A 27,849-nucleotide genomic window follows, 5' to 3' on the forward strand; every position below is an offset into this window, starting at 1 on the left:
GCTAGCTAGCGCTCAACAGACTTCTCACAATAAATTCTGATTCCATTTCTGATCTTCTAAAAGCATTAGATTGTACAAAAATACATTTTTTCTTATTGTCTGCTTCCTTTGAAAATATTATTGATGACACTGATCAACTTTCTGCATTTTACAAAAAAATGTCCATCATTTTTTACCCGATTCTGATCTTCTAAAAATGTTCACCTAGTACAAAACATAATTGTTTTTGTCTTTGACAATATATTTGCACACTTAATAATCGTACTACTTTTTAGCCCTTAAAATTTCTTTTTTTTTCTCCTGATTAAAATCTTCAAAAAAAAATAATTCCAATTACGCGATCAACTAGGAAAACATTCCTGAAAATAACTTCATGTTAACAAATGAATGTTAAAAGACTAGCTAGCTAACTAGCAGCTAACCAAAGACATCAACAAATAAAAGCAAATCAGGCAGACCCACTTATACCTTCATAAAACTACTCATACCGGCTACCCATGTAATAAACTTCCCGTCGTAGGTCATAAAATTATCGGGACAATACTTCCCCTCGTTCCAGTGCCATCGTAAAACTCCAGTAGTCCAGTGACGATGCAAGTTTAATTTTTTTTTTTTTTAAACTGCAAAGACAAGGCGTCAACCTTCACGTCCGTCTTGACTTGCACGCGCCTTCCCGCTAGTAAGGACGTGTGAGGCCAGTTTAGCTTGGCTTGCGTCCAAAAAGAAAGGGAAGAAGGGCGGGAGGAAAAGTTCGCACTTGTGCGGCAACAAAAGGATGACGGGTCACCAAACGTGGCCAAAGTATTTCTTTTGTGCAGAAATCTTCTAAAAAATGGAAAAATCTGCCTTGGCCATGAATTGTGTTTCAATGCCATTGAGCTATTGTTGTTTTTATTGTTTTTTTGTGGTGTTTTACATCCACTAGGTAGAGCTGTAGTAGTAGTAATAGTAGTAGTGGTTTGGAGATATGTTATACATCAACTAGATGGATTAACCAATATTGAATGACATTTAAGGCCCATCAGACTAGTATAAAATTGTCTTTTAGTTGCGCCTTATAGTCCGGAAAACACTGTACAGTAATCCCTCAAATTTTGCGGTTAATGTAGACCAAACATGGCCGCGATAATCGAAAAATCGTGAAGTTGGGTCACCCCTATTATTACTACTTGAAAAAAAGATTCTTCAGTGCTGAGTCCTAGTAGCATAAGTGGCTTACGAGTTTCAGCGTAGATTTTCACATTTTTATGAACTTAAAAAAAACATTTTTAAAAATAATTCATAGCAAAAAAAATTGCAAAGAAGTGAATTTGCGATAAGTGAAGTCGCGATAATCGAGGGAAGACTGTATACATATTTGCACTCATCTACAATCCTTATAAAGCATGATTTATGGGTGTGTGAGTGTGTGAGTGTGTGTATGTTAAGATTCTCTCGCTACGTTTGTCCAAACCGTGCAAAGTAGCGAGTTGAAATTTTTTATGGTGGCCAGAAACAGCTGTTGGATCCTAATAGCATTTTTTCACCTCCTCTAAGTGTGTTTCCTCAATCCCATTTTTCTAAAAATATTTTTTAATAACGCAACAATTGTCTTTTGGTTCTAAACAAGCAGGTGAGACCTGATTGTCTTCCAATAAAGACGGTGAGTGGTTTCCATTGAGTCATGTGTCTTCTACAGGTATCTTTATGCCCGGAAACATCAATTTCGACTATGCAGAGGCAAAACGTTACATACATTTATTTTAAATGTTATTGTAAATGTGTTCAATTGTTCCGAGTCTTCATAATTTAGGAGCCACGTCACCCCATTATGTAAAAAGTGATAGTAGTACTTTAAATGACTTTTTGACCATGGATTTCCAAGAGGAGCACATTCTTGTGTTTTTCTCGTCTCCGGTTTGTTTAAAAACAGATAAATCCTCTCGGCGACGTGAACCCTCTTCCCCCGCTACGAAGGACTTTGCTAGCTTCCTGTAGTAGCGGCTTCGGGTTCAAGGGTGAGCGGGCTGGGTTGCTGCCGGTTACATTTTTTTTTTGAAAGCCCCCCTGTGGCAGCAAAGTGGGCAGGAGATGTCGAGGCGAGCGTGGGAACGATGCCCTGCGGCGGAACTGAAAAGAAGGCCAGAGGATCATTTTAATCCATGGCGGGAAGTGGGGAGGACATCTATTGAAGTTTGCAATAATAATTTGGCGTCATTGTAATTAAAGCTGCCTTATTAAGGCTTTGCTCACTTGGACATGTGCTTAGCATCCACTACAAGTAGATTTCAACATTCTTCAGTTCTAGAAAAACAGCAATCCTTAGCTTTAGGTACCTAGCACAGCTATGCTATGCTACTATTATGCTAGCTAGTACTATGTAGGCTCGTCAAACGTCGCTTGAAAACTGGAACGGTTTCGTATTTGGTTTATGAGGGATGCGCTTTGTCCCTTAATTGTCTTGAAGTTGTTTAAAAATCTTTTTTTTTAATACTTTGTGACCAATGACCTGGCAACGACATAAAATTGTGCTCCGTAGTCCCATAAAAAATAAACTATTTCACATAGAGTGAAATAGTTTGCAAACAAGACACTGCAGAGCTTTGTAATATATGCACTATATATATATATATATATATATATATATATATATATATATATATATATATATATATATATTCTATATATATTTTTAATTTTCTATTTTATTTTTATTTAATTCTTTAAATTTTTTTAATTTTTTAATTTGATATGTATATAGTACATTTTTTTTGTATTGTTTAAATTTTTTCTTATTTTTTTATTTTTATATTTGTTTTTGTTTTTATGTTTTTATTTTTTTGCAGTAAATTTGATGGTTTTTTGGTCATCCTTTTTTTCTTAATATTGTAATATAATATGATATAGTGTAATAGCACTTTATATATGACATTGTGCTGAGAAAAAAATACCATACAACATAAACATTTGAACATGGTATATATAAACAAAGTAAAAAGTATAAAAAGTTCAATTATACAATTTTAAATTAAGCAGTACAGATATTTATTTTTACCCTAGTCACTTTGCTGATAATTTATGTTTTCCCACGGGCTTATAGCAATCAAATATGCACCTTATTAAGTCACGTTTGAGTTAAATAATATTGTTATTATTATTTTTTAAAGCACAGAAACAGCTGGCCGTACCAATGAAGTGCCCCTTATTTTTTTAAGAAGATAGCATCCCTACTAGCATGCTAGCTGTTTTATATTGGAGACTTAATAAGAACATACCAAGCTAGTGCAGCTACGCAATGCTACTATTATGCTAGCAGTTTGTAATAGGACACTCCATCCGAGTGCAGCTAGGCTGTGCTACTATTATGCTAGTATGCTAGCAGTTTGTTCTATTGAAGAGTTGGAATAAGGACATTCCAACCTGATGTAGCTACACTATGCTACTATTATGCTAGTATGCTAGCAGTGTGTTCTATTGAAGAGTTGGAATAAGGACATTCCAACCTGATGTAGCTACACTATGCTACTATTATGCTAGTATGCTAGCAGTGTGTTCTATTGAAGCAACACAATAAGGACACTGAGTTCATGACAAGTGTACGCATGCAGCAAAGGAGTGGGAGTGAGAGGGCTCATGTTTGTTTGTCTTGGGAAATGGCTTGGTGGGAATATCTGACTTGTCCCAAACTGGCACAAAACCACTGACATCACTTCCTCTTTCCAAATCTTGGACCGACGCCACCGTGTAGAGGAGTAACAGTCGAGTTTGAAGTGCCCATTAAGGCCTTGTTTGTGTCACTTATGTTGACTTTTGAGGACGTTGGACAAGAGGTTAAGATACATATCATGTTAATTTGACGCACTAGTGCTTTAAGGATAGCTTTTTCAAACCAATAATTCAAAGATTTTTTAATTTATGTTCCTTAGATTGAGAATATATCGATTTAGTAGTAATTTGTATCCCAATAAATTGTTGATATGCCCATGCCAAGATTCACTTTACCATATTTTTATGACCAAAACAAATAATTTCTCGCATTTTTTACTGGATCAAAATTTTCCACTAGAATATTGTTAGTGTTACCTTATTGGCTGCCATTCATGGCAAGAAATGTCGAATTAATTTTGACGGCGAGCTGGTCGATATGCTCTGTCTTTTCGAGCCTTCCAAAAAGGGCGTTTTTTTTTTTTTAGGTAAAATAGGACGGCCAAATGAACAACAGGAATCATTTCTCATCCGTAAAAAAGGGGGTGGAAAAAAATTCTGGCTCACGCCAGGAGGCTTGAGCATCGAACGCAAATCATTTCCAAATGTTTGAGTGTTTTTACGAAGGCCTCAGAGGGCGCGATGCGGTTGGCTCAGAGACAAAATCTGGCCTCCCCGAAAGCCCCTAACTTCCAGCGCATCCCCCACCCCATCATCGACCTTCTCCCCGGCAAGAAGTCGGCGCTCACCTCCCTTATTAACATACATATACAAAAGATAATGCAAAATAACCCCATTGGAAACAAAGCGCTTCATAAAAAAAATGCAAAAAAATAGATACATGGGCAACACTTTTTTTATTGAATTTATTTTAATTTTCCTGCTAATTTTTCATCAAATATTTTTTAATGTATTATTTTTTTCATAAAAACAATGTATTGTATTTAGATTTATTTATTGAAAAAAATATTGAGTGACTTTTGTGAGTCAAAGTCACTTCATAATACGCTGTAAAAAGTTCTACCAAAACTTGCTAATTCAAATGTCATAAGTTAACATGAAATTCAAATTTCTTCACATTTTTTTTAGCGTGCATGCACATAGAAACACGTACTTCCATTACAGCTTTTATTTTGGCAGCTTGTCAAATCCTCTGCTCCATTTTTGGGAGCAATTTAAATCTTTCATCAACCATTGTGGTCATTGGCCGCCACTGACGGTAATAAACGTCTAATTTTTTTTGGACTTTGCAACAATTGGCAAATTGGAATTTGTGAGCAAATGGAGTCCGAAAAAGCAACCACAGAACGTAATTGGAAACGTGTCTGTTTATTTCACATTAAACAGCCCGTTAATGTTCAGACTTTGTGACGCTGCATTGTTCGCCGAGAAAATACGCTTGGCTTATTATCATTACCACACACTCAAACACACACACGCACACACGTAGATTCGACCGAACTATTTACTGCATTTGTTGACTCGGTTCTTTGACTTTTTTTGTTGCAGGACCGTTTTTCCGCAGCCCGTGCGAGTTGCTGCCGGTGGGCGGCGGCCACCCCGTGCAAGCCATCAGCAAGAGCTTCACGGCGCTGTCCGGTTGCGCCGGACGGGAAACCGCTGGCCTCCCGCATGAAGTCCACGTGGTCAACCTGAGAGGATCGGCGCCCTTTCCCAGACCGGCAGAGGTAAGGAAGCGCTTCGGGTAGAGCGGTCGGTGCTCAGATTCAGGTGTGTTGGAAAAGGGAGGTGTGCAAAAGAGACTCTGGCTAGGTGACCTTTGGTGACCCCTGACATTGAGACTGCAGAAATGGAAAATAAGGCTAATCTTACGCATTTGCCAAATTACTAAATACGCATTTTGTATCAAAATTCAGAAAATACAACCAAAAAAAAAAAATCGAGCAATTTTATTTTCAGGAATTTACATATTTTTAAGTGCAATTATTATTCATTTTTAAACAGAAAACAAATTTTGTTTGTTTTTTATTGAAAAAGGAGATTTTTTTTAATTCATTTATATTTTATTCAATTTAAAGGAGAAATATTTTTTTAATTCATTTACATTTATTCAATTTTCTACATATTTTTGAAAAAAAATACAGAGAAAAAAATCAATTATTTAGTCATTAATGTCTTTGAAAAAATAAATAATAATAATAATTTTCATTAAAAATAAAAGGAAAACAGCTAATTCTCTTTATTAGTCATTTATATTTTTTTCCATTGTGTATATATATATTTAAAAAATAAATAAACAACAAGAAAAAAATATTCATTCTTTTTCTCATCACTATTCTTATACCTATTTTTTTTACTCTAATAATCTAATAAAAAATAAAATTGAAAAATATATATTCTCATTTTTTAGTTTAAAAAACAACTAGATATTCCCAATTCTACAATAAAAGCAGATTCGCTTTAAAAGGAATCCAAATGAAATATTTGCAAACATCTGCTTTTACTTTGGAAAACAGTCCAACTTTTGCACATCATCTTCGTCCAAGTCAACTCTAATCAAGCGGGAATGTCGCAAATTTTCTCGGGCGCCATCTTAATTCCACGTCCCCGAGTGGTGTCGCATTTCGCCGAAATCGCTTTCTTTTTCGCACCGGAAGCCAAACGGGGAACTCAAAACGCCATAAATCGGCCGCTCGCAAATTGCCGAGTTAAACTTCTCGCAATGTCATTTATTTTGGAAGGGTCGCTAGCAGGTCAGGGCGCCGCACCCCGTCCAAGATTTGCCGGCGTGGGGCCACTGTTGTTCTTGGGCCCGGCGATAACCGCCGCAGCTGGGGTGTCGCCTCTCGCCTAATGAGCGACGGCGAGCCAGCTGCCGGTCACGCGCGTTCGGGCCCGAGCGTCAAGTCGGCCGTCGCCAGAAACCTTTGACGAGCGGGAAGGCCGGCCGCACACGTCGCGCCTCAACTTTTGTAATTTCCCATCTGCGTTCTGTCGCACGCGCAGCGGTTTTTAGTGTTCTGGAGGTCCGGACAGGGTTTTTTTTTTTTGCTTGTTTTTTTTTCTTTTTTTAATACGACACGGGGCAGGCCTCAACCGCGAGCACCTCCAAAACTTGCCACAGCCAGACTCCGCCTCCTCAGACAAAACGCAATGACTAACTCATGAGCAGAGAAAACAAGCCATTTGGGAGTACAAAACTCAAAGTTGACCCGATATATGGACATTCATTTTTTTAGATGGGCTAATATACTGTGGTACCTCTACATACAAAATACAGTAGTACCTCTACACACAAAATACAAGGGTACCTCTACATACAAAATACAGTAGTACCTCTACATACAAAATACAAGGGTACCTCTACATACAAAATACAGTAGTACCTCTACATACAAAATACAGCGGTACCTCTACATACAAAATACAGTTGTACCTCTACATACAAAATACAGCTGTACCTCTACATACAAAATACATTGGACCTCTACATACAAAATACAGTGGTACCTCTACATACAAAATACAGTAGTACCTCTGCATACAAAATACACTGGAACCTCTACATACAAAATACAGTGGTACCTCTACATAAAAATACAGTAGTACCTCTACATACAAAATACAATGTTACATTTACATGCAAAATACAGTAGTACCTCTACATACAAAATACTGTTGTACCGCTACATACAAAATACAGTGGTACCTCTACATACAAAATACAATAGTACCTCTACATACAAAATACATTGGTACCTCTACATAAAAATACAATGTTACATTTACATACAAAATACAATGTTACATTTACATACAAAATACAGTAGTACCTCTACTTACAAAATACTGTGGTACCTCTACATACAAAATACAATGTTACCCCTACTTATGAATGCTTCTACATAAGAAATGTCTAGGAATCCCTTTTATATGCAAATTACTGTTCCAAGATCCAAAAACAAAGCATAAATGCATTTGCTTTATCCCTTCTTTTATCTTGAAATTGTCACGGTAGCATTGCATTCTGCATGACAACCTCCCTATACTCCGGTGGCCTCCCATTGGCTGTCTAACAAAAAACAACTCTCCATATTATTTTTATTTAGTTAGTTTTTGGAGTGTGGTTAAAGCAACTTTGTTTATTTTTCTGCAAAATATGCGATCAGAGTATCCCTAGCATATTTGTTCAATATTATTAAGGTCCTTTTTGTCACTTTTCTGATGGGTTTGTCTCCAATAGGCATAATGCTAGTAAGTAATGGAATGAGTGCTCTATTTTTTTGTTTAAAAAGTACGCAAACATTTTTTACCTTCCAACGTGAAAAATTGATTTCACCCAAGTGATTTTCTGAACAGACGTCGGGTTACGCAACACCACCGCCCGCCACAGACTCTTTTTGTTTTCAGACGTTTGGTGGACTATTTTGGACACTTTTATAGAGTCTGCCACAGCGACCGGTTGGAATGGACAGCGCTTCTCAGTTGTGTGTTTTTTACATTTGTCTGCGATCAAAGTAACAGAAGTTGATTTTGGCCAGGTTTGAGTATAGAATTGAGTCAGAATTGGAAGGACCGCCAAAGCCACCGACCGGTCGCCGCTGAGGCCAAATCGGACGTTTCCTCCAATTACAGTTGAGGAATGTTGAATTTGACTCCATTTCAGGCACATTGTGTTTTGGAAAACAACGTTTTGGTATTGCAAATTGTTTAGTAATAGGCTTGTCTATCTAAGGGTCAAATTAGCTGCTTTTATTTTGGTAGGTTACTGCTGGCAGTTTTTTTTTTTGCGGTTGAAGTACAGGGAATTTTTGTTTTGAGTGTTGTCACCAAAAATGTGGTTATTTTTTGCTTTTATTTTGGTGAGTTGCTCTCGTCTCTTTTCTTTTTTGGTTTAGTGTGGTTAACATTTAATCAATTTCATCCGGTTCAGTTACAACAGTTATGAAAGTTCACAAGAGATAAAGAAAATAACAAAAACAAAATAAAATGAGTGAATTCTGGAGCAAGAGTTACTTTTTTTATTGAATTTATTTAAATTTTCCTGCTCATTTCTCATTCATGATGAGTCTGACACCCCTGATATAGAATATTTCTAATATATAATATATATTTCAAATAAATACAATATTACCTCTACTTACATTCATGATTTTTGTATTATTTTTTCATAAAAACAATGTATCGTATTTAGATTTATATATTGACAAAAATATAGATTGACTTTTTGTGATTAAAAGTAATTCATAATACACTGTAAAAAGTTCTACCAAAACTTGCTAATTCAAGTGTAAAACGTTAACATGAAATTCAAATTTTGTCACATTTTTTTTAGTGTGCGTGCACATAGAAACACGCACTTCCATTACAGCTTTTATTTTGGTAGCTCATCAAATCCTCTCTAATCCATTTTGGGGTGAAATTTAAATCTTTATCAATCATTGTGGTCATTGGCCACCACTGACCGTAATAGACGTCTAATTTTTTTTACAACAATTACTTTAAATGAACTAGTCCTCTTTTTAATTTTGCTAACTACCACCGCACATACTTGCATACTAGATGAGTATACTGGCAGTCAACGCGCCTTGGACACGCTCCCCCGTGTCGGTTTGTTTGCCTTTGCACCTGAGCGTGCTGATTGGCATCGGGCGGCACGTCAGGCCCTCGCGCATCAAGAATGTGGGCGGGGCCGCGATAACGAGACCCTCTTGCACCCCCAGCCACGCGGAAAGAACCAAGATCCAGACAGACAAGCGTGCCAGTCGGCTACAGGACAGGCCATTTTTGTTTTTAGTTTTAATTTTTTTTGCTTTGGCAGTAGACTAAATATTGTCAGGCATATTCAATAGCGTCCTCCATTTTGGGGCGAAAAATGCTCTGGTTTACATATTTTGGTTGACGTCTTTGAAGTAGCACTGTGGCATATAATTATTTTGATATTTGACTAATCAATGGTTGATATTTTGGTTTAAATGTATTTCCTGTTATGTTCCTGGGTCACTTCCTGTTTAGTGACCCAAAATTAACAGGAAGTGACCCAGAAATCCCCCCAAAATCAACAATTAGTGTGTAAAAACTAACTGGAAATTACTTAAACAACATTAAGGCACCGCCTGTACACTGAAGGGCATAGACGTCCAATCTGTTTGAAGTGGGAAGGTCGGCTGCCACACCAACATGGCGTGAGCCGATTAGCCGTCTCACAGCTGTCGTCTCTTCCCGTCAGGAATTTGAGTTTGCGTAACGCGATCGGCGGGAACTTAGGCGACGATGGCAGACGTTCCCCAGCTGTTGGCTTTCGGATGAACTTCGTGGTCGTGTTTTCGTTCCAGCGACGGCGCTAGATGTCCAATCTGTTTGGACTGGAAAGAACGATTGAATTAAGTAAAATGATCTATATTTTCTGACATGCATTTGACCCTCATTCGCCAAAAAGTTGTCTCTTGAGTTTTTCTGACTGCGCGTAACATCCTTTTGAAGTCGTTGCGTGCGTACGTATGTTTACTCAGCTGCCACTCGCCATTGCACCCCATTGGAAAATTCGTTTTTATTCATTTTGGTGGCTTCATAAATCATGGAATCTGATTTTTTCCCTTTTTTAGCATACATTTGCATAAATGGCATACAAAATTGGTGTACTTTTATATTTTTGAAACACTCAAGGGGGTAGTATTAAAGATCACGGAACAAATTATGCTACTACATGTCAAATATTCTTCTATTTATGACAGTTGCTAGGTAGGAAACCTGGAAATTAAAAAAAATGAAGTACGTATAGTTACCACTGTATATGTTTATATATTCATTCATTCATCTTCTGTACTATGCATCCTCGTTAGGGTTGCCGGAGCCTATCCCAGCAGAATTGGGGCAAAAGGCAGCCTACACCCAAGACTGGTCGCCAGTCAGCCGTAGGGCTCACAGAGAGAGAGAGACAGGCGACCATTCACACTTGCAATCATACCGCCTACACCTCCATACGATATAAATCTGTATGTATATGAGGGCGATTTATGTAGGGCGATGGGGGCGGTCCTCCGGATGGCCCCGGATGGTCATTTGTAGCTCCACTTGCGACACACAAAGGCTCCTCTTAGCTCTGCTCGCCATGTCGTTCAGGTGATTGGCATCTGGGCTTTTTCTGTCGGCGCCTCCCCAACTTTTCATGCGCGCGATGCTATCTGCCGTTTGTTGTTTTGCGCTTGTGCCGCTTGTTGTTGCTCCCCGAGGACCAATGAGAGGGTTTTTCCACCGTCTGTAGCGGGACACAGGGAGGGAAGCTCCCAACTATGCAAACACACACACACACACACATGTACACGGAGACACACAAAGTAATACTTTTCTTATCTTGTTTGTTTGGAGCTAGTCTCAATTTGCTTTCAAGATCGTTGCTGTGTTTATTTTGCATCAGTGGAACTCGGGCTGATTACTTCAGGGGCTTTTTTGTGTGTGCAAATGATTAGGCTTTAATGGCTTCACCGTTTGTGGTCGTATAACAATTATGAAGTTGACCATTTATAGGTTCTTCTATTTGTTTTATTTTGGAGGGGAATAAAGTACGTCATTCAGTTTTGATTTATGCATCAACACGAATTGGACTCGTCGGCCTCATGGTTCTGCGGTCGACTGTTCGATCCCACTCACTGTGAGGGGGTTTTGCATGTGTTGGCATAATTTACAGGTCACCGGAAATTATTGTATGCATAAGAAAGAACTGTTGGTCGTAGTAGTAGTAGTAGTAGTTGTATTAGTAGTGGCAGTGGTGGTGGCTGTAGTAGTAGGAGTCGTGGTAGTAGTAGTAGTAGTGACAGTAGTAGTAGTGGCTGTGGTAGTAGTTTTAGCAGTAGTAGTAGTGGTGGTAGAAGTAGTAGTGCAAGTAGTAGTAGTAGTGGTAGTAGTAGTAGTAGTGGTGGTAGAAGTAGTAGTAGTGGTGGTAGAAGTAGTAGTAGTGGTGGTAGAAGTAGTAGTAGTGGTGGTAGAAGTAGTAGTGGTGGTAGAAGTCGTAGTAGTGGTAGTAGTAGTAGTATTGGTACTAGTGATTATAGTAGTAGTAGCACTAGTGGTAGTAGTTGTAGTAGTGGTGGTAGAAGTAGTAGTAGTGGTAGTATAGTAGTGGAAGTAGTAGTAGTGGTAGTATAGTAGTGGAAGTAGTAGTGGTGGTAGTATAGTAGTGGAAGTAGTAGTGGTGGTAGAATTAGTAGTAGTGGTACTAGTGGTAGTAGTAGTGGTACTAGTGGTAGTAGTAGTGGTACTAGTGGTAGTAGTTGTAGTAGTAGTAGTGTCACTAGTGGTAATAGTAGTAGTGGTACTAGTTGTAGTAGTAGTAATAGTGGTACGAGTGGTAGTAGTTGTAGTAGTAGTAGTAGTAATAGTGGTACTAGTGGTAGTAGTTGTAGTAGTAGTAGTAATAGTGGTAGTAGTTGTAGTAGTAGTAATAGTGGTACTAGTGGTAGTAGTTGTAGTAGTAATAGTGGTAGTAGTTGTAGTAGTATTAGTGGTACTAGTGGTAGTAGTTGTAGTAGTGGTTGTAGTAGCAGTAGTAGTGGTGGTTGTAGTAGTAGTAGTCGTGGGTTGTAGTAGTAGTAGTTGTGGGTGTAGTTGTGATAGTAATAAATGGTAAAGTAATAATTGAGGTGAGGTTATGAATCACTTTTTTTCCCTAGTAAAATAAAATCCAGCGTATCAAAACAAAAAGAAATTTAAATGAGAAGCGTCACCGGGCCTTTTGCATGTTCGCAGGTGGAGCTGCACCTGAAGCCCATCCAGTCACTGCTACGCCATGAGAAGCCCCTGGTCTTTATTCTCAACTCCGCCGATCCGCTGGTCTGGAAGGTGAAGACGGAAAATCTGGCCCCGGGAGTCCGCCGCACCTTTCACGTGAGTTCGCCCTTCGCCCACGGACGGAAAAATCCCACTTAAAATGAGTTACCACCCTCAAAAGGTATTATTACAGCCGGATTTAAAGGCTTAAGTGTAAACATCCCAACATTTGTTGTATTTGATTGTCATTGAACAGCAACGGTGGCGCAACACACGTAGAAAATCCCATTCCCATTCTGACTTAAAGGGACGGGCGCCAATCTCGCTCGCTCGCTCGTCCCGCCGGGCGGACGCTCGCCCAAGCGCTTTTTTTGGACGGTCTTCAGAGACCCTCGCTGTTGCCGTTGGCCGAGCCGCTTTGCGTTTTGCACTTCCTGCAAAACAAGCCAAAGTCAGGCTTTTGTTGTAAAACACGTCCTGGCCGTCAATCAGCGAGCGCCGACACCAGGCCAGCGATTGTTTCTCTCCGGGGACACGTCGGCCTTGTTGACTTTTGCGGTTTTGCTCTTGTAGCGTTTAAGCGGAGGGGGGCTCGCAAATGTTTTTTTTTCTTTCTTACGATGGAACAAACTTGTCTTTTTTTTTTTTTTTTTTCAACCGCTGGCTCGCGCCTCTCGTTGTTCGTCGGCCAAGACGTTCATTTGGAGTCGTCTTGTTGGAAACAATGCAGGCCGCTTTGTTTTTTTTCTCCGCAGAAGGATCTCATTAGCGTGTTAGCATAGCGTCACACTTTTAAGTACCGTATTTTCTGGACTACAAGCCACACTTTTTTTAAATAGTTTGGTTGGGCGTACCAATAACAAACACTCTTATGTAACTTAATGTTTTTTTAATGTTCTTTTTTTATTTTTTTTAAAGCTGTTTAGCTGAAAAACGGTTATGCTAAACGAATGCTAATTTGCCTCCATTTTACTATAGTTACTTTAACGTATGTTTGTTTTTGGATTCTGATCAAATAAAAAATGGCCCTCAGAAAAATACGATAGTGCTGTTTTGGTTGAAGCCGCTTTTTTTGTCATTTCTGTTAGCCGTTTAGCACGTTTAGCAATCTTCCGTGACCGTAACGAAGTGTCAAACCGGCTGTCCGTTGTTTCCCAGCATTCGGGAATCCGTTCAAGTGCTTCCTCGGCTCCCATGTGTCAAATTCCTGAGGTTGGAAAGCCTGCGGCTCATTTGGCGTTCAAACTGCTAACCCCCACACTCCCTTTTTTTAAAATCCTAAATAATTACAGCCTTGTTCACGTAAATTAACTGATAAAGCATGATGGCTTTAGACGCACGTTTCGAATTTCCACCTGATGTGTTTTTAATCGGATTTTTCAGTATTTAACTCAAATTGAATTGAAATTACAGTATAGAACACAGGTGTCAAAGTGGCGGCCCGGGGGCCAAATCTGGCCCGCCGCATCATTTTGTGTGGCCCGGGAAAGTCAATCATGAGTGCCGACTTTCTGTTTTAGGATCAAATTAAAATGAAGAGTATAGATGTATATAAAATTTCCTGATTTCCCCCCTTTTAAATCAATAATTGTCATTTTTAATCCATTTTTTTCTGTGTTTTTAGTTCAAAAATCATTTTGTAAAATCTAAAAATATATAAAAAAGCTAAAATAAACATTGTTTTAGATTTACAAAAAACTGAATATTCAGGGCTTTTAATACAGTTCTTTTAATTAATTTATTAAAAAATTTAAAAAGCGGCCCGCGAACCAACCCGAGTCTGACACCCCTGGTATAGAATATTTCTAATATATATTTCAAATAAATACAATAGTACCTTTACTTACAAAATGAAGTCGTTTTTCCTACGCATCTGACCTTGACCTATTTGGAAAAGTATTTTCAGAACTTTCCTCACAACGCTTGTTATCGATTAAAGTGTGTATTTCTCTTTTATTATTTTTCTGTGCTCCCGAAAGGTACCGGTGGGCTCGGAGGTCCGCTTCCAGCCGGGAAACTTCTCGCTCTCCTGCCAGGTCCAAAAGGAGCTCCCGCTTCCCCACGGCAACGAGCACCTCCTCGGCTGGGCCCACAAGGCGTACGGGGCCGTCACCTCCTTCTCCGAACTCAGGATGACTCAAGATATCTACATCAAAGTGGGAGAAGGTGAAATTCCCAGCATTCCTCAACACCTGCCCGCGGGCTTCCCGCTGTTCTTTTTTTAAGGCCTCTCCGTGTCGTTTGCCTGGCAACGTCAATTTTGCTGGATGCGCCTGTCTTCCATACGTAAACTCATCAAAACTTGCACGAAGACGTGACGGAAAAGTCAAGGGAGGTCAAGTAGATACTTTCAGGGATTGATAGATATTAGATACTAGAGAGATGTGAAATATTACATACTGGATAGATATTTGATATTAGATACGGCATAGATACTACATATTAGATAGTAGATAAACTTTAGATAGATTTTCGATACCGGATAAGTACTGCATGTTAGATACTACTGGATAGATAGAACATACTAGATAGAAAATAGATATTATATATTAGATACTAGATGGATATTTGATATTCCATACTAGATAGGTAATACATATTAGATAGCCTTAAGATAACAATAATAATAGATGGTCGATAGATATTTGATATAAGATATAGTATAGATACTACATACTTGGTACTCTCTAAATAGTAGATAAACACTAGATAGAATTTAGATACTTGATAAATATTACATATTAGATACGTTCGAGATATTAGATAGTAGATACACATTAGATAGATTTTAGATACTGAATAAATACTACATGTTAGATACTACTGGATAGATAGTACATACTAAATAGAAAATAGATATTATATATTAGATACTAGATGGATATTCGATATTACATACTGGATAGGTAATACATATTAGATAGTCTTAAGATAATAGATATTTGATACAAGATACGGCTTAGATACTCTAGATATTAGATAGTAGATAAACACTAGATAGATTTTAGATACTGGATAAATACTACATGTTAGATACTACTGGATAGATATACAACATACTAGATAAATAATAAATATTATATATTAGATACTAGATAGATATTCGATATTACATACTGGATAGATGCTACCTATTAGATACCCTAACGATAATAGATATTAGATACTCGGTGGATATTAGATACTAGATAGATATTAGATATTGGATAGATGCTAGATAGATATTAGAAAATTAGCCCTTTGTTGTCATCATAACGTAAAACAAGATTAAATCTTAAAAATTCAGCCCCAGAAACCACGTATCAATATCAAATTATCCATCATGAGTAGCAAAAAAAAGTCTTGGGTGGCCCTGCTGAAAAAAAGGCCGTAAGGCAGCCATTTTTATTACCTTATTACCTTTAAGGGCATATTCCCGGCGATTCTTTAAAGAGGAATTCCGCATTTCAAAAATACTCTGTCCTCCTCAGATCCTCTCTTCTCTGACACATGCAAAATTGACAACAAATTCCTCTCCTTGAACTACTTGGGCGGCTACACGCAGCCTCAAGCCTCCAAAGGCTGCGTGGTGTCCGCCGCCCACCACGACCAGGAGGTCCACGTGGTGGAACTGCAGGCGCCCAACTCCAGCAGGTCAGCACCACAAAAAACACCCCGTCGCCATATCCGCGACGGATCACTTGACGTCCCACTCGTTGTCCAGCACCTTCCAGGTGGAGGTGACGGTGGAACTGCGACCGCTGAGGGACGACGCGCCGCTCCACCGTGACGTGGTTCTGATCCTCAAATGTGCCAAATCCGTCAACTGGGTCATCAGGTCCCATGATGTGGTGGGCAAGCTCACGGTTGTGGTAAGGACACACTTCATTCAACTACAACGACATGGGTTCAAATCCCGCTAACCCTTCTGAGTACAATAGGATTTTTTTGTAAGTGGAATAGGATTTTTTTGTAAGTGGAATAGGAATTTTTTTGTAAGTGGAATAGGTTTTTTTTGTAAGTGGAATAGGATTTTTTTGTAAGTGGAATAGGATTTTTTGTAAGTGGAATAAGATTTTTTGTGAGTGGAATAGGATTTTTTTGTAAGTGGAATAGGATTTTTTTTGTAAGTGGAATACGATTTTTTTGTAAGTGGAATAGGATTTTTTTGTAAGTGGAATAGGATTTTTTTGTATGTGGAATTAGATTTTTTGTGAATAGAATAGGATTATTTTTGTAAGTGGAATTGGATTTTTTTGTAAGTGGAATTGGATTTTTTTTGTAAGTGGAATTTGATTTTTTTGTAAGTGGAATTGGATTTTTTTGTAAGTGGAATAGGAATTTTTCTGTAAGTGGAATAGGATATTTTTGTAAGTAAAATAAGAATTTTTGAATTAGCATCATTCATAATAGGATCTTGAATACTAGCCATTATAAATCCTTTAAAAATGATAAAGATATTCCAACATTGCATAAAATTGTATGTATGCAAAAATGGCATAAATTATTTTCTATAATTCTGTGTGAGTCTTTGAACACTCAAGATTCTATCATTGAAATTGTCTCCAAAAATCTGTGATTGTGGGACTTTGAAGTCCTATCTTGACTTAAAAAAAAACTTTTTTTCAGGCTTCCGACAGCGTCAGCGTAACTTCTGGCACAGAGAGGCTGATGCAGGTGTCCAAATCCCCCAAGCAGCGCTTACCGTCCGGCCCCCAAGCGCTAATCCAATGGGCCGAGGAGCACCGCTACGGCCCGGTCACCAGCTACACCGACACCCCAGTGGCCAACCACTTCAACGTGTGGCTCAAAGAACAAGGTAAAAGACCGAGTCTCCCCCCAAAAAGGACCCCGGACTTCCACCATTTTTTTTTCGCCCTCTAGACGTGCTAGATCACGCCGAGAGCGCGTTGCCGCCAGAGCTAGCTATTCTGCGCCAGTCCGGTGGGCGGAGCCTGGTTCGCCCGCGCCGGCCGGGCCTGCCCTTCCCGTTCTCTCCGCCCATGTTGGGCCCGCCTTCGCTATTGGACGACCGTCCCTGGGAGAATACGGAACCCGAGGAGCACCGGGCCGCGGTTAGCGTAGGGCTAGCCGTGCAGTGCCGGGACGCCAAGATGGTGGTCAGCATCAGTAAAGAGAGCCTACAAGTGAGTAGATCGGACTTTTTAGGCGCCAGAGCTAAAGGTAACGCCGGCTGTGGTGTGAGCAGGCCAACGGTTTTGCACACGCCAACTTGACACTTCAAGACCCACAATGCAAAGCGGCGGTCAACGCCACCCACTACACGCTGGAGACGACGCCGACCGGATGCCAGACCACCGTTTACCCCTTGCTGGGAACATCTAATGCGCTTCACATTAATACGGTGAGTCCTTTAATTATTATACGTTAAAGTATTAGGAAAATAGTCAACGACGGTCACCATAAGCGTCTGTTAATGTAATATATTAACATTTTTCTGGGGATAAATATGGCCTAAAAACTAGCTGGACAGACTGAAAAAAAATAAAAGACGTATGTAAGTTGCAGGCCCCACCAAATTATATAAAACAAGTGCAACTTATAGTCCGGACAATACGGTAATGATTATTTTAGAATAATCATGTTCATTTGAATGATAAAATATTTTGGGGGTGCCAAAGTGCAACTCTTTGAAGTATTCAGGGGATAAATGTTTAATTTTACAAGAGTATATATCCATAATTATAGAAAACATTTTTAAAATTGTAATCCTATTTAATTTATGTTAAAAAAAAATATATCTCTTTGATATGTCATAATCCTTTGAAAATAAAGTCAATTTAAAAAAAAGAAGTATTTTTTTAGTAATGGTGTAATGGGTATCTTTAAAAATAATTTTAGGATTTTGCAAATAATTATATTTCTATATTTAAAACTTTTCTTCAAGAAGCATTTCCTAGTTTTCAAAAATACCCTTTTTTGTAAAATACTGTATTTTAAATTGCTTTTTAATCAGAATTTAATAATTTGTACATTTTTATTGCAAATTTCTCGACTTTTGTTTTGAAAGCAAAGTTTTATTCCCATTTTTATTTTCTTTCTCCAGATTTTTGTGTAGTAATTCCTAATTTAAAATTCAATAACCCTTAAAAAAAAATCTAGACACCCCAAGTTAGGAGGGAATATTTTGATTGACCAACGTAAAAGTCCCTCCTGGTCTTGAACACGTGATGAACTGTGCTGTTTGTTTTGGTGGTCTGACCTGTGTTATCTGCATTATGATGGAAAGCATCCAGGATGTTTGCTCATCCCGCTTGTCGTCTGTCCGTCTCTTGGCTGCCATTTTAACCACCCCGGGCGCGCGTCCAAGCGCTGCTTTTGTTTAGCCGGGATCAACTTTGAACTCCTCTCAAAAAGAGATTGATTGTCGCCGAGGAGATCCCCCTTAACCTTCTCGGGGGAGCTTTCAAGCTGACGGATAAATTCCTCCGCGTAAAAGCAGGGCTGTGTCTTCAATGGCAGCCAATGAGTTCTTAAGGTACCTTAAAATGCTCCAAAACAAACTAAAATGGAAGTTAAAGTACTGCAAAATGAACTCATTGCCTGCTATTGACAACGACAGATGTCCAATTCACTTACCGTATTTTCTCGCTTATTTGTCGCTAAAAAAATGATGACTGAATCGAAGGTAAGGCTTATATGCGCATAAATTAGACTCTACATGCACGAAAAAGCAAGGTAACAAAGATGAAACGCCATGACGCAAGACAATCCCGCCAATATGGTCATTTATTTCAAAATAGAGAAAAGGTAAACTGCTAAAATGCTAAACAAAATTATTTTTTTACGTCTAGGAATGAAATTCCAGAAAAGAAATAAACCATATTTTGCATAAACCGTGAAAAAAACTCCTTTGTGCCTGCCATTGCTCGCTTAGGGCGCCGTTATCTTACCTAGGGATGACAAACTAGACCGCTACGAATACACTTCCTGGTTGTACTGCTCACATGACCTCCTTTTTGAATTTTTCTACATGCGGGTAACACCCTTTAGGAATGTGCAATCCAGCAATCGATTTATACAGTATCTCAGAAATGCCATTTTCTTAGGATTTTCCATTCAAAGTACCACATTTGTACTCCCTATTAAAACCATGAATATGGAGGTGAAAATTGGGAATCAGGGGGCGGCTTATATGAGGGAAATTGTAACATTCAACTATTTTAAAGTAATTTTAAGGGTGCGGCTTTTACACGGAGGCGGCGAATATGCAAGAAAATACGATTAACTTTTTGGGCCAAAAAATGTCCCACTCGTTGGCATTAATGTGGCCTGCCAACCAAACTGCGTCCGACACCCCTGGACTGTAAACGCCGATTAAGCATCACTTGATTTGATTGTATCTTTTCACCGGCCCGATTTCAGGTCCTGATAGCTCATGGCGAATCCAAGGACGGGAGCGCCGGCCCGCTGGAGTCCGAAAACCGAGATTCTGCAGAGGTCCTCTTCCCCAGGGAGGCTGCAGGCCTGGGAAGGACGGCATCCCTCGATCAGCTGTCAATAATATCGGTAATAAAAACATAAATCTGCTCCCCCATTTTTAGGACTTTACTAGAAGAGAGAAAACAGACATTTTTGAAAATTCAGCCTGTGTTGTTTGACATGTTTATCTTGAGTTGCCCCACAAAAACACACAAAAAAACAAGTCGGCCATTTTGAAGTCATCTTAGCCCTTTTCTGTATGCTAAAAATATTTAACTAATTTAGCTTCCTAAGCCAGTTGGACTTGACAACATGAAATTTAGTGGGTTTGTTTATCATGAAAATGAAATCGTGCCCTAGAGCACACAGAAGTCAGCCATTTTGGATCAAGGTGGCCATTTTCAAGTCACTTTAGCCATTTCCTGAATGCTAAAAATATTGAACTAATTCAGCTTCCAAGGCCAGTTGGATTTGACAACATGAAATTTAGTGGGTTTGTTTATCATGAAAACGAAATCTTGCCCTAGAGCACACAGAAGCAGCCATTTTGGATCAAGGCGGCCATTTTCAGGTCATCTTTGCCATTCAAAGGCAAATTTGACTGAAGGTTTTTCAACGTGTCAACAAAATTCATACCCAACAAGACACTGAATATCTTTCATTCTTGTTTGAAACTTACATTTTTAAGGGTTATGAAGAATCTGATTCTGGTAAACAGGTTCTTGAATCGGATTATTAAATGTCTTTCTGGTTTTTCAACCTCTCTTCCCAGTTTAACTGCACATACCAACAGGAAGGCCGAAAATCCCCCAAGCCGCCCCCCAAAAAGCTCCCAGCGAGCAACGCCAAGCGGCCGGCGGAAATGACGTTCAAGATGGACTTTTACGACGCGCCGCCTTCCGGTCAGCCGTCCCGTCAGGCCTTCAACGCCGTCGTGCAAAACCAGATGGTTTTCGTGGAGGTTTGTTCTCACCAATTATTAGCATCTCAAAAATAAGCCCATTACTTGAACTAGCCACACGTTTAGGATTAACAATGTACCAACAATAAGTAGTCCATGAAATGTATCTGCTAGCGTAGCGATCAGCCCCTCACCAAGACGAGCTAGCGGTAGCCACTTGCTAAATGCTAATTAGCAAGACATTTATTTACACAAGAACAATAATTAACGCTTAATATTCAACACTTTAAGGACTCAGATTGTTTTTTAGGAATTCTCCAACAAGACATCGTTTTGCAAAAAATGTTAGAACTAAATTTAGCATTGAGGCTTAGTGTGCAACTGGCAGCCATCTTGGGTGGGGTGATTCGCTTGTGGAAATTCGACCTTAAGAAATACATAATCAAAAGCCTTTCTTTATTGTCATCATACACAGCTGCGTATAATGAAATTGGTGGTGCTACTCCACAAAGTGTGTTTCCCAGTAAAAAAAAAACTTAAATAAGTAATATAAAAATAGAAAGAGTCACATCCTGGCAAGGTAAATTCTAAAATTTTGCACAATCTAAGATAAAACACCAAACTGGAGAGCACAGAGCCACTGCACCCGTGCGCGCCGCCATCTTGGAACATAACTTAACATTACTTAACATAACTTAACATAACTAGTCATAAACGAACATAACTTGACATAACTTAACATAACTAAACTTAACTTAACATAACTAAACATAACTTAACATAACTTAACATAACTAAATATAACTTAACATAATATAACTTAACATAACTTAACATACCATAACTTAACATAACTTAACATAAACTAACATAACTTGACATAACTAAACTTAACTTAACATAACTTAACTTAACATAACTAAATATAGCTTAACTTAACATAAGATAACTTAACATAACTTAACTTAACATACCATAACTTAACATAACTTAACCTAACTTAGCATAACTTAACATAACTTAACCTAACTTAACATAACTTAACATAACATAACTTAACATAACATTTATAGATTGATACCGGTATCAGACTGCTTAAGAGGAATTAACATTTTGAGATATGTCAACATAACATATTTAATTACCCTGACCAATAGTGAGTTTATCTTTTCATAGGAAGTGTAAACGTACAAAGTAATCAGACGACTTGAGACGTTTGTTGCGACTTAAACAAAAAAAGAATAGAAATAAATAGAGCTGTCCCATGTATTCTTGCAAAATATACAGTCCTCATACTAGCTCGCAACTGCGCGTGACCCAGCAAATATTGACACGGCAAAGGTCACGGAAGGTGCCACGCACCGGCCTTTGAAGCTCTCATTTGTGACGCCACGAGAAGGAGCGAACAAAAGAGCCGTTTGTGTTTGCTGCCAACTCTTCCCCGTCAGAAGTGGCGGCCTGCCGAGATCTGACCCCGCCGCCTCAAACGCGCATTCTCGCCAAAAGCGTTTGTTTGTCCCCGCCGACTTGACCCGGCGCCATCTCCCGGCCCCCCCCCCCCCCCTCCTCCAGATCACCTCCACGTCCTCCACCGCGGACCTCGGCTTCAACATCCTGTCGTGCTTGGTTTCTCCCGACGCCGACCCCAACGTCAAGTCGTCCTACTCGCTGATCGAGACCGTCTGCCCCACCGACGACACGCTACGTTTCCTCCGCGGCCCCGGGACGGACAAGCGGGGCTTCAGCTTCAACTTCAACTCGGACTTGAACGCCTCGCGGCTGTTCCTGCACTGCAAGATGGCGCCTTGCGGTGGCGCCGCCTCCGGCCACTCGCCGGTACGCGCCGGCACGTTTCGGGAAGGATTCCGCCGCTTATTTTTGACCCTGGACTCTTTTGACAGTGCGTGGATGACAGCTCGCCGTGCGACTCCTTGCGCCTGGACGACATCCTCGGCATGATGATGAACGCCAGAACGAGCAGCAAAGCGCTCATCCTGCTGGACGGAGACCGGTCGACAGGTCAGGTCGCCGTCGGCGGCGTCACGTGACGCGTCTTAGCGGGGCGCCGAAGCCGTTTGTTTTTTTAAGTTCCTTTATGGAAATAGCGGATTCGCCACGAGCTGTAATAATAATTACCAAAGCTATTCCTGTCTCAAATGGCTCAAGTCGCTCATCTACGATTTTTCGAGGATTTGCTTCTTAAGAATGTTTTTGCAGGTCATTTATAAAAAAAAAATATTTTAGTGCGGGTCATTGGAAAATTGCCAAAATGGCCACTTTAATCCAAAATAACAGTTTTTCTTGTGGAGACTTTTTTGCGGGTCTACTTTTGACAGATATACGTCCCAAATTTCATCTTTGAAAACTGCCCTTAGGGGCTGAATTTTCTCCCCAAAAAGTTGAGCAGATCCTCTGGAAATGCCATCAAATGTCGACTTTAATCCAAAATATTTGAATTTTTGGTCCTTCCTTCTTGAGGCTTTTTTTTGTAGAATTATATGAGACATGCTTCCCGACTTCTTGAGTAAAACCGGCTCATTTTTAAACCTCATTATTACATTTATTTCCAACTTTACGCCCCGAAATCACTGTTTGCCCCCCCCCCCAAAAAAAAACCTAGCAACCTGCTCACCAACGGTACACGGTCGATTGGTCGCCAGTCTTTCGGTCGCCGATCTTTTGATCGCCCGGAAGGTTATTGATAATTACCATTGAAATGGTTGCTCAAATTCCCTAAATACAAACTGTGAATTACTATTTAGTCCTACTTAATGCCCTAGTAATTATTAGGCTAAAGAAAAGCTCCAAATTTCCCGTACTTTTATTGTGTTTTGTTAGAGAACTTGTTAAGACTCTGACTGACCTCGCTTCTTAAAGGGACAACGCATGTACATACATACAAACTCTTCTACACTCAGACGTCGGCTCAGTGAAACTGCTCATGGCCATTGTTGGCTTTTATTGATGCGTAGACCATGTTGTTTTACCTTGTTTTGTCGCCGGTCTTTTGGTCGCCCGTTGTCGCGGTCCGGGCGACCAAAAGAACGACGACCAAAAGACCGGCGACCAAAAGACCGGCGACCAAAAGACTGGCGACCAATCGACCGCACACGTCACCAACGCACCTCCCTTAGGATTCGAACGCCAACCCATCCAACATCCACACTCTCAAAAATACAAAAAAAATCAAATCGGCAAAGTTCGCCCAGAATCTCCTTCATGGAAACCTTGACGAACACCTCCCATAATTTCAACATTTCCCAAAGTCCACATCCAAGCGATTGATTTTGAAAGACTTAGCCAAAATTCTAGCCAACGTTGAAGCAAGCGAAGCACGAAACGGCGCTGACATCATCACCTCCTAACGTGACGGGCCACGCGCAGATGGGGGGCTTGGGGGGGGGAGCCGGGTTTTCTCCTTGACGGACGGAGTGGGGCGGCTGGCTAAATAAGGAGTGATCTTCAAGGTCTTCGACGCGCTGAGGCGAAGGGGGAGCGAACCCGAGCTGCTAAGTGAAAAGGACTGGAGCTTAGCGCTTTTCCCAGCTTTCCCGCATCGTGAGTTAGCAACCAAAAAAATGAGGGGGGCGCTTTGGGGGTCTCGGCTCCACACACACGATTGTTTACAACGCCCGATGTAAACAGAGAGATGATGACGCGTAATGAGGAGCAGATGGATGGGAGGTGGCGCCAAATAGACACTCTCGGGTGTCTTCACTCTTACTTATCGGACTTTTTAGCACTGGGAAACAGGGTGTCTAAACTTTTTTAGAAAATTCAAAGAATCCACAAGGCCACCTAGAAATCCTTCTCATTTCATTTGTTACATAGAACAGCAAAAAAAAAGATCAGGATTTATTATGGTGTTTTTTTTCAATTTTAACTATTAACTGGCTAGCAGCAATTGTTCAATCATTCATTTTCTGAACTGATTTATCCTCACTAGGCTTGCGGGGGGTGCCGGAGCCTATTCCAGCTGCCTTCGGGCACCAGGCGGGGGACACCCTGAATCGGTGGCCAGCCAATCGCAGGGCACGAGTAGACAAACAACCAATCACTCATAGCTAGGGGCAATTTAGAGCGTCCAATCAACCTAGCATGCATGTTTTTTGGAATGTGGGAGGAAACCGGAGTACCCGGAGAAAACCCACACAGGCAAACAACCATTCATGCTCACACTCATACTTAGGGGCAATTTAGAGTGTCCAATCAGCCTACCATGCATGTTTTTTGGAATATGGGAGCAAACTGGAGTACCCGGAGAAAACCCACACAGGTCCGGGGCGAACATGCAATCTCCACACATTAAGGACCGACTTGGATTTGAACCTAGGACCCAAGAACTGTGAGGCGTCCAATCAGCCTAGCATGCATGTTTTTTTGGAATGTGGGAGCAAACTGGAGTACCCGGAGAAAACCCATGCAGGCCCGGGGCAAACATGCAAACTCCACACATTGAGCACCAACCTGGATTTGAACCAGGACCCCAGAACTGTGAGGCGTCCAATCAGCCTAACATGCATGTTTTTGGGAATGTCGGAGGAAACCGGAGTACCCAGAGAAAACCCACGCAGGCAAACAACCATTCATGCTCATACTCATACTTAGGGGCAATTTAGAGTGTCCAATCAGCCTAACATGCATGTTTTTTGGAATGTGGGAGCAAACTGGAGTACCTGGAGAAAACCCACGCAGGCCTGGGGCGAGCATGCAAACTCCACACATTGAGGACCAACCTGGATTTGAACCCAGGATCCCAGAACTGTGAGGCCGAGGCCCCAACCACTCATCCACTGGGTCGCCAGCAATTTATTCCAAAGTTGGATTGGTGTCCGATCCATTTTGATCACATTTTTGCAGTTGGCATTCCAAGTTTGCATGGCCCAGATAACGCGGACGGGGCGCCGTTGATGCGAGCGAGGCCATCCCGCGATGACATATAACAATCTATCTGCTCTAACGCAAAACACAAGCTCCAATAATAGCCGCCATTGTGCCTCGGGAAAGCTTGGACGCGCGCCAGGCGACATTTCGGCCGAGGTTCATCGCTCAAGACCTCGACAGCGCATTCCAAAGAGAAGAGCTTCATCAGCATGTACACTGTTTATAATCACTCACTTATTTATTTCTGTTTTGCAGATACGTCAACAGAAGCCAGCCCGGATAATCCACCAGACAAAAGTACGTTATTTTCAAGAGTAGTAAAGTTGTTGTTTGTTTTTCTACAAGCACGCAAAATAAAAACGGCTAATTTGTGTCCCCAGAGCCGTCAACACACCTGCTCGACACGCCCACCGTCGTGGGAATTGCCTTCGCCGCCTTCGCCATTGGCGCCCTGCTCACCGGCACGCTTTGGTTCATCTACTCGCACACAGGTGAGCTCGTTCGAGGAAACCGCAAGGATTTTGCATATACACCGCATTTGTCAGACAAAAAAAATGATGACTGAATCGAGGGTACGGCTTATATGCGCATAAAAAGGTGACATGCACTAAACACCATAACGCAAGACAATACGGCCGATACGGTCATTTATTTCAAAATAGAGAAAAGATAAACAGATAAAATGCTAAACAAAATTTATTTTGACGTCTATGAATGAAATTCAAGAACAAAATAAACCGTATTTTGCATAAAACCTGAAATAAAACTCACTTGTGCCTGCCATTGGTCGCTCAGGGCGCCGCCATCTTACCTAGGGATGACAAACTAGACCGCTACGGACTCACTTCCTGGTTGTACTGCTCACATGACTTCCTTTTTGAATTTGTCTACTTGCAGGCAACACCATTTCAGAATGTGCAATCCAGCAATTAATTTATACAGTATCTCAGAAATACCACATGCGATGATTTTTCTTAATATTTTCCCTTCAAAGTAACACATTTGTACTCCCTATTAAAACCATGAATATGTAGGTGCAAATTATGAATCAGGGGGCGGCTTATACGAGGGAAATTGTCAAATTCAACCATTTTAAGGGTGCAGCTTATACGCGGACGCGGCTAATATGAGAGAAAATACGCTACGTCCCAACTACCGAATTCACTAACGTATCCTCATATATGATATGCGGCCTTCAAACTAAAGTTTACGCAAAGGCCAAAGCGATAAATTCAAAGTTGCAGGTGCAACAAGGCCGTTTTTCACCCATTTTGCAAGAAATGACCTTACAAGGCAATATTGATCTCGTCTAAAAATATCTTTTTAAGCGTTCAAAGCAGCAAAACAGAGCAAGTGCACGTCTGCCCCGAGACAAACGCTTTTTTTTCCCAACTCGTCACAGCTGGACGCCATAAAAGGTTCTCGGTCTCGAATAGGCGGAATGTTTGACAAGCTACTCGTTAAGTCCTTAACAAATCATTTGTTTTTGGAAGAATTTTCATTGGGCTTCGTCTGGACAGCCGTGCTAATGTGTAAAGGTGATGTCATCAAAAATCGTCGACACTTGCGATGGGATGAGGAACACCTGAAATATACCAGCTGGATTATGATGAGAACGTCATTTTTTTTTTAAAGTTCATCGTTTGCTTACTTTGGTTTGGACTTTTTAAAATTATTATTATTATTAATCAATTTTTATATTCCAACCTGGCTCTCCTATATCGAAAAACACATCTATAAAGACTACAAATATTTTGAGATAAATACAAACTAAAAGTGTTTTTGTCGTTTATTTGAATTCAATTCAAGGAAAGAGTAAAATATTAAATATGATTTATTTAAATTTACAAAAATTCATTTTTTGACGTTCATTTGAATTCCATTCTAGGAAAGAGTAATGTATTAAGTAAAATATTAAATATTATGATTTATATAAATTTTAAAAAATTCATTTTTTGACGTTTATTTGAATTCCATTCAAGGAAAGAGTAAAATATTAAGTAAAATATTAAATAATATAAATTATTTAAATTTACAAAAATTCATTTTTGATCCAAAAAATTACAAAAAAAAACTAAAAATTAGATTTCTTTTATTACTATTTTTTTCTCTTTAAAAAATGTCTAAAAGATATAGATTCAATTTGAATTTGAATTTTAGCGCACACTTGATTTACTTTGACGGCCCCACAAAGTGATATTTGGGGCCAGATATGGCCCCCGTACCACCAC

At 40.0% G+C, this 27,849-nt stretch overlaps 1 protein-coding gene across 3 annotated transcripts in view; it reads left to right on the forward strand.

The window, feature by feature from the left end:
• tgfbr3 (transforming growth factor, beta receptor III) overlaps positions 1 to 27,849 on the forward strand; it is an 83,419-nt gene that overhangs the window by 54,004 nt on the left and 1,566 nt on the right. For all 3 annotated transcript variants that reach the window (XM_077607681.1, XM_077607682.1, XM_077607684.1), the window contains 14 exons: positions 5,194 to 5,372; positions 12,391 to 12,528; positions 14,391 to 14,577; positions 15,882 to 16,044; positions 16,115 to 16,262; positions 17,020 to 17,209; positions 17,275 to 17,537; positions 17,600 to 17,755; positions 19,777 to 19,920; positions 20,606 to 20,794; positions 22,307 to 22,570; positions 22,636 to 22,753; positions 25,874 to 25,915; positions 25,999 to 26,109. In XM_077607681.1, the coding sequence (XP_077463807.1) occupies positions 5,194 to 5,372; positions 12,391 to 12,528; positions 14,391 to 14,577; positions 15,882 to 16,044; positions 16,115 to 16,262; positions 17,020 to 17,209; positions 17,275 to 17,537; positions 17,600 to 17,755; positions 19,777 to 19,920; positions 20,606 to 20,794; positions 22,307 to 22,570; positions 22,636 to 22,753; positions 25,874 to 25,915; positions 25,999 to 26,109 (2,292 nt within the window). The remainder of the gene's footprint in view (positions 1 to 5,193; positions 5,373 to 12,390; positions 12,529 to 14,390; positions 14,578 to 15,881; positions 16,045 to 16,114; positions 16,263 to 17,019; positions 17,210 to 17,274; positions 17,538 to 17,599; positions 17,756 to 19,776; positions 19,921 to 20,605; positions 20,795 to 22,306; positions 22,571 to 22,635; positions 22,754 to 25,873; positions 25,916 to 25,998; positions 26,110 to 27,849) is intronic.

Source organism: Stigmatopora argus, chromosome 8, assembly GCF_051989625.1.
Source record: "Stigmatopora argus isolate UIUO_Sarg chromosome 8, RoL_Sarg_1.0, whole genome shotgun sequence".
Taxonomy (NCBI): Eukaryota; Metazoa; Chordata; class Actinopteri; order Syngnathiformes; family Syngnathidae; genus Stigmatopora; species Stigmatopora argus.